Source organism: Penaeus vannamei, chromosome 6 (genome assembly GCF_042767895.1).
Source record: "Penaeus vannamei isolate JL-2024 chromosome 6, ASM4276789v1, whole genome shotgun sequence".
NCBI lineage: Eukaryota > Metazoa > Arthropoda > Malacostraca > Decapoda > Penaeidae > Penaeus > Penaeus vannamei.
In genome coordinates, this window is record NC_091554.1 from 45320841 (window position 1) to 45328209 (window position 7369).

Consider the following 7369-nt stretch of genomic DNA (forward strand, 5'->3'; position numbering starts at 1 on the left):
GTCTCGAAAAGTTGTCTCGAATATCAGGTAAAGTTTTTATTTCCGCTTCAAAACGTATGGACATTTCATCTCCTCCACCTCTGGCGGAGATTTTACCATACCACACTACATTATCTTTCACAGTAAACAATATCTTTATATTTGAATGTATACTGTGACTTGTCAGTTTTATCCATACCCACTGGTCTCAATTTTTCTCCATTTTCACTTAATATGTGCCAGTCTTTCTTTAGACCTTGTATAATGTGGATAAAGAGAAACGCTTTCTATTCATTCATATACAACTATCTTGTGAACATTGCAATTATATGATAATAGCATCAGAGTTAACTTTTCGGAAATTTTGTGAATAATGGTCTTTATAAGTAAATTGATATCTAGTATCGGTGAAAAATTATATCGGTCTTAATAGCAAGGCCAGGAAAAGGTAGTGATAATAATTTTACAAGTAGTACTTTTTATTGACATTATTAAAACACTTGTAAGGAACAAATAAATCACAGTGCACTATGAAAATCAATGCACCATTAAGTGTTAGGGAAATAATGTCGAGGAACTCCGTGCTATACAATAATAATGCTACAATAAGTTACAAAGCAAACAACTTGTAAACAGGAGCACCAACCCTGTCTACGTTTTCAAATATAGGCCTATTCATCATTACGTTTTCGTTCATTGTAATAAAACAGGAAAACAAATAACGCTTGGTTACGTGTTTATATATGAAGCAGTTTTATTGGTGTTTCTGATAGCAATGGAAACTATAAATCATTATAGCAAATTTATATTTTAAAAATGTCATCTTTTATAAAAGTATGCATGAGGAACGCCACAGCCGGCTTCATGTAATGTTGCATTGACATAGAAATATAATAAATCAATTAAAAAACACCAATAAATAACATAACCCTGCTTATATTTGTTCAGTGTTAAGTAACCAAATCATTTAAGTTCATTACACTTTCCCTTGTCCCAAAGGTAGGCCTATTCACCGTTCCTTTTTTTTTCGTTCACCATAAAAAAGAGGACGTGGACAAAACGTCTATTGTGTATTTACAGATGGAGCAGTCTTATCAGTATTGTGACACTTATACATAATTGCTATTTGTAAAAATATTACGTGAGGAAACACATTATGCTGGTTCAGGATCGGAAGACGGGGCTGATGTGTACTTTGTGGTCGCGTTCATGGCGACTTCGTGGTTTCCTTTGCTCTTGTTCTTCCTGTGGCATGAGAGAAAACGGAAATAAAATTGAGAATGGCATGGTTGACTTTACTATTTTTTTGACACTGCGGTGAAACAGCAGTGGAGAAAAATGAAATGACTAGGTCGGGGATTTTTAGAACTTTTAGACCATTGACCCCTTCATGGAACTCCCAGGCAATTGCAAACAAATAAATATCAATGATTATTAAGTAGATGTTCAGCTTCCATATACAATAGTGAGGGAAACTCTATCCTAAACCCTACTTTCCACATACATGAGTAGGGGAAACTGCGTACCAAGATCTGAGAAAGTATTGACATGTATTCCCTGTGAATACCTTTCAGGAAATACAGGAAAACAAATTATAAAAAAAACACACAATAAAAACTAATATATTACTTAGTATATCAATCTGCCAAGTTTCATTCAATTTTATTTCATATACGAATGTCAGCTTTTGACCCCAAATTACAAATCGACCTCTTTTTGACCTCCGAGGCGTTTATAACAAATAACAAATAATGTAACAGTTATCAATGAACGTGATATACGATTGGCACTGAAGTGGCCACCTTTTTTCAGGGCATAGTGTAATTCATATAAAAAATATTCCTTATCAGCGCTCCTCCACTATATCTCACCAGTGTTGCCACTCTAGCGATTTTCCCGGTCGACCTAACTTTCGAGTTACGATCTAGCGAGATTTTTTAAAACGTTTACTCTATATTTAACGACATTTTAACAACTAGAAAAAAAAAAAATATGGCACTTTCACTCTTTTGTCTATCGTTTTTTTAAAGTCCAATCTAACGGTTTAGTGACAATATCAATGGCAACACTGCGTAAAACAAGATGGCTCACCTGATGCAGATGACAATGGCCGCGATGAGCGCCACCACGAAAAGCACGCCTATGATAGCGGCTATGATCACACCCGTCTGCGTCTGGCCATCGTCGACTATAACTGTGGTGTAAATATAATTTGTTATTTGTCGTCGACATTGAAAAGGTCAAAGGGGCGTGATTAGTTTTTTATTATTATTTCTGTTTTTTTTTTTTTTTTTGAAAAGGGGGCGAGGGGGGGTGCTATTAGATAATATTTTTTAAAAGACGAAAGGGACTTTTTTTTGGTGAACAATTAACAGTTATTTTTAAAGACAAAAGGGATGTGGTCGTTTTTTTTTTTTTTTTTTTTTTTTTTTAAGAGGGCCAAGGGGTCATAAATTGGGGAATATATGTTTCTGAAAGACAAAAGGATCGTGGTCAGAATGTGATTATGTCGAATAATTGGGTTATGGACAAGCATTTTGAATCTTTGGAAACACCTGCAAGTTATTTTGAAAATATTTAGAGACGCTTTGAGATCATGTTACGGATGTATACTAAGATCAGTATTGAACGTTTCAATGTCGGGTCCAGGGTTACCATCATTACCGCAAATGTTACGAATGCGACGCTGGTGTCTTGATTTCGGTGTTGATTGGAATTAGTAATCAATTATTACCTGTATATCATGATGTGAGAATAAAAAAAGAGAATGTGATATAAGTAATCAATTTGCAAGATTTGACTGAAGTGCAGGCTTTGTTATGGTTGATAAATAATTTACAGACATCTTAATCCGAAGTCAAGGCTACATCTTCTCATTCGGATGATTTGCGGCAGTGGTGGGATGGTCGGGTCTAGTCTCGTTAACAGATCACAAAGCTTCAAAAGGAAATCACTTGCTTTACCTGTTCCTACTTCTAGCATTTGGTAGATAAAACTGAAGAAAATGAAAGAACGGTAAATTAAATGTGAATAACGGACGAACAGAGGGACAGAAAGGGGCAGACCGTCGGCCTCCCTCGGAAACCGCCGGCCACTTACATCCGTGCCTGAGGAGAATGGACTCTGGCTGCGACTCGTTCTGAGACATGAACACCACCACAATGAACTCAATCGTGTCGACTCTCTCCGTCATTCTGAGGTCCTGGGAGCACTCTACTTGGCCCGGTGCCCCCTTTCCTCCCTGGGGACTACACTGGGAGTCGTCAGGGGAATAGACGGTGGAGGGATCCCTCGGGTTGTAGGCGACGACCTCGATGTTCTTCACGACCTCGGTTTGAGGGGGGGTTAGGCTCAGTAACAGTTCATCGTCTTTGAAATCGGCAGTTACAGACGAGGATAGTCCTGAAAAATCAAAGCAGATGTTATATTTGGATGGCAAAAAATCTATTGGCAGGATAATCGAATACACCAGTTTATACTTTGAATTCCCTCTGTCTAAAATTGAGTTGGAAGTTAATCTAGGAGGTGTCATGGCATCTCATTCTACTTTTGGGGGAAAAAAAATTGCTGACGTCACAAAAGTTACGAATGCTTTGTGAATATGGTCGATCATTTTGGTCTTTTTCAACTTTCAAAAAGAATGGAAAATAATGATTTTAATGGTTATTTTTTCATTGAACAATCATCAAAACAGACGCCATGACACCTCCTCGAGTTGCTACTGATCTAGCCTTCCTCCCTCTCGGACCAAAACAAAACTCACTGTGGTAAGGAACCATTGTCTCATCACACAGCACCACGTGCTCATCGGTGATCGAATCCGTGAGGTTGAGGCACCGTGGAATAACCTCTGGGAGGCTCTCCTTCAGGATGTAGCAGGGACTCGTGTTCTGCTTGCATACATGGGATCCGATTTCTACTACCGGTAAGGTGCCAGTGTCCACGCGCAGAAAGGAAGCGGAGGGATCGTAGGCTCTTCCCACCCAAGCCAGGTTCGAGTTCAGATCTGGTCGCAGGGAGAAAATGAATTCAAATGTTAAGCTATACTTGAATCTCTCTCTCTCTCTCAGAAATATATATGAATATATATATATATATGTGTGTGTGTGTGTGTGTGTGTGTGTGTGTGTGTGTGTGTGTGTATGTGTCTGTATATATGTGTGTGTGTGTATACTGTGTGTGTGTGTGTGTGTGTGTGATGTAAGCTTTTGTCTCAGTAGGCTTGGCAAAGTCCGAGTCTCCCTCTTCACTTACCCGGAATTTTAAACTGTGCCGATCCGTATGCTACCGTACTCCCAGCAGCGTCCCTCGCAGTGATGAAGACCACGTTGGCTTTAGGTATGAGCTCCGTCGGGAACACAATCTCCTTCTGCTCGCTGCCGACGTTCTCCTGGACGTCGAAGGCGCTCGTGAACTGTTCCTCGCCGCGCATGAACGCCAAAAGCCACCTCTTGACGTCGGCGAAGTGCGGGTGGTCTTCCAGCACGATTTTGACGTCGTGGTCTCGATGTGGGAAGTCTCCGGGGACGCTGGTCTGTGTGCTTTGGCGAGACACCTTTCGCACTTCGGTTATCCGGATTGTCTGGGTGTTGGCGCGTTCTGTAAATTGGGATTTTTGTTTCATTATTAGAAGTTTCTTCTGTTTTTGGATTCTTGTTCTGGGATCTTTTAAGCTTTATTAGAAATTTCTTGTTTTTAGATTCTTGTTATGTTCATTTAGGGTTATGTTAGAGACTTTATTGGATTTTTGTTCTGTTATTCATTTAGTGTTCTGATAGAAAATTTATTGGATTCAGGACGTTTTACCGAATTCTTGTTCAGTTCATTATCTGATCTGGAGAATTCATTGAACTTTTGTTTCGCTAGTCATAAAGAGATATACCGGAGTCTTGTTCTATTCCTCATAAAGTGTTCTTCCAGAGAGTTCCCTCCACCATTACGTACATTGAATCTGAACTCTCGCTATACCGACCTTCCTCCGAAAGCAAAGTGAAGTCCGACTGAGCACAAGCCAGACTCAGGCTGATTAGTATTAGCCACGTCCTCATTGCTAATTATGGTAACTGTCAGTCTGGGTCTTCCTGCTGCGACTCGATATCCTGTGAAATAAAAACAAATTGTTGAATTACTTTCGTCTTGGGATGATTAAGTCTTAAGGAAAATGCTGAGAAATATGGGGAATGTTTGTATGGATTCTGCAGTTGTTCTGTCACTGTCGAGGCATTTCAAAGAATGGGATTATTGTGGACTGTAAAGGATATGTTGAATGTATTTTAAATGTTTTTAACACATGTATGTATGTGTGTATGTTATATATTTATATGTGGACGATGTTTGTACGTATATGAATAGGAAAACCGCCAAAATAGGAAATGAAATTAAATCGCGACGTTTCGAATTGGCCAAGAGTTCATCATCGGACGGATAAATAACCGAAATAGGACCTTTTCGTTTTTTTTCCGTCTGATGAGGAATTATGGGCGAGTTCGAAATGTCACGATTGAATTTGATTTCTTATTGTGGTTGTATTCATCCTTGTGTACACGCTACTGTATTTGTATTTGTGTCCATGTATGTCTGTATGCATGTATCCTCGATCTTCTATTAGCTGAATTTTCATTCGTCTTTCATTCTAAAACATCTATCACTCCCTCTATATATCACTTACCACTACAAGAACTTCCATGTTACCCAAATGCTCCCAAATTACCTTGTTCAAATAATTACAGCGAATAAAAAGCAAACCAGAATAACCAACACAAAGAGAGCTTCAGAGGGTGATTCATACACCTCGACCTTACCCGTATCCACCCCCTTCTACTCCAAGACACAAACGAACACTAGGATGCACTATGTACGTTTGTAGGGTGTACACGTCGAGCGTCCAGGAAGCAGACTGTGCTGGGAGATGGCTTTGAGCGATTTCCTTATCAGCACTTGATAGATGAATGTGATAAGGCGCGTATTCCCTTCCCACGGCGGGAGTTGGCGGGAGTCATAATCATGAGGGTCCTTCTCGATTCTTCTGAGAATTTTCCTCATTAGTTCAAGGAGAAACTGTCTTGAAGTGGGATATATATATATGTGTGTGTGTGTGTGTGTGTGTGTGTGTGTGTGTGTGTGTGTGTGTGTGTGTGTGTGTGTGTGTGTGCGTGCGTGTGCGCGCGTATACATACATACTCGTATATGAGTGTCATAGACACATATATAGTTCGAGTAGTTAGATCAATATCGATAGACAGCTATAGATTGATAGATAATTAAATATTGATAAATAGGTAGATATAGATACAAATATGTGACTATGTGTGCGTGAAATACATGTGACCGTGGTTGTCTTTGCACGAAAGGATAGCTGGCCCTTCTAGATGACCGATAACATTTTTCTCTCCTTTTTCACTATCTGATAAATTCGTTCCTCTATTTTTAATGATGAAACCGGTGATTACTTTCCCTACTCATCACCATCAGCATTACCTTTATCATCACTGTCTTCTTTGTCATTGTTGAAGACTGTATGTGATCAATTTTTATAATGAAGAAAATGAATTTACGAAAATAGTTAATCTACTGCATGTGTTTTTGAAGTTTATCAAAAGGCAGACATAAAATAAAACACTGTCGAAGTAGAGTCGAAGCCAGAGGAATGCGTTCGAATACGCTTACATTTTGACAGGCAGCAGGTAAACATTCGAACAAAGCTCCACATTAGCTAAAATACTACCATTTTTTTTTTAAATCTTTCAATCTTTCATTTATTTATTGATTATAACCAGTCTGCATCTTCAAACCTATCAAGTATGGCATGAGTCTTATCTATGTATCAACGGAATTGGGTAAAACTAGTAGCTGTAATTAATTGAATGAACACTTAATGAATGGACTATCATTATCATTATCTACAGTCATCATTGTCTTTGCAATATGCTGTTATTGTCATTATCATTCTCATAATTCATCACATCATTTTATTCTTCTCATTATTATTTTCATTGTCATTGTTTATTATTATGATAGTTTTATTCATTATCGTTATGGTAATTGTTACTATTGTATCATCATGCACCATTATATATTATTATAGACATCATCACCATTACATAATTTTCCTAGCATGATAATGATACAGCATACGGTAATGTGGAAATTAATTAAATTCATGAAAATACTTCATTTTAGGACAATTCATATAATTCTAGCATGTGATGTGGCATCAGGTGAAAGCTATTCAGACCTCTGTTACTATTATCATAATTTTATTGCATGTGTAAAGGAACCGAAGCCGCACGGGACGGGTTGGCTCGAGCTGTACGATACTTTGATTCGGGGTTTGTCGTACGCCCGACAGCGCCGACGATCTGCCCACGAACCTTGAAATAATTGTTTGTGA

At 38.5% G+C, this 7369-nt stretch overlaps 1 protein-coding gene across 3 annotated transcripts in view; it reads right to left on the bottom strand.

Moving 5' to 3' along the window:
- Nucleotides 1-440: 440 nt before the first annotated feature.
- LOC113810865 (uncharacterized) overlaps nt 441-7369 on the bottom strand; it is a 22464-nt gene continuing 15535 nt past the window's right edge. For 2 of the 3 annotated variants that reach the window (XM_027362510.2, XM_070123088.1), the window contains exons 2-7: nt 4952-5078; nt 4234-4578; nt 3743-3985; nt 3079-3381; nt 2071-2173; nt 441-1224 (exon numbers count right to left, since the gene is read on the bottom strand). In XM_027362510.2, the coding sequence (XP_027218311.2) occupies nt 1134-1224; nt 2071-2173; nt 3079-3381; nt 3743-3985; nt 4234-4578; nt 4952-5027 (1161 nt within the window). In that variant the 5' untranslated portion in view covers nt 5028-5078 and the 3' untranslated portion in view covers nt 441-1133. Of the gene's footprint in view, nt 1225-2070; nt 2174-3078; nt 3382-3742; nt 3986-4233; nt 4579-4951; nt 5079-5780; nt 6029-7369 lie in introns of those variants that run through there. The other variant, XM_027362509.2, reaches the window with a different exon arrangement.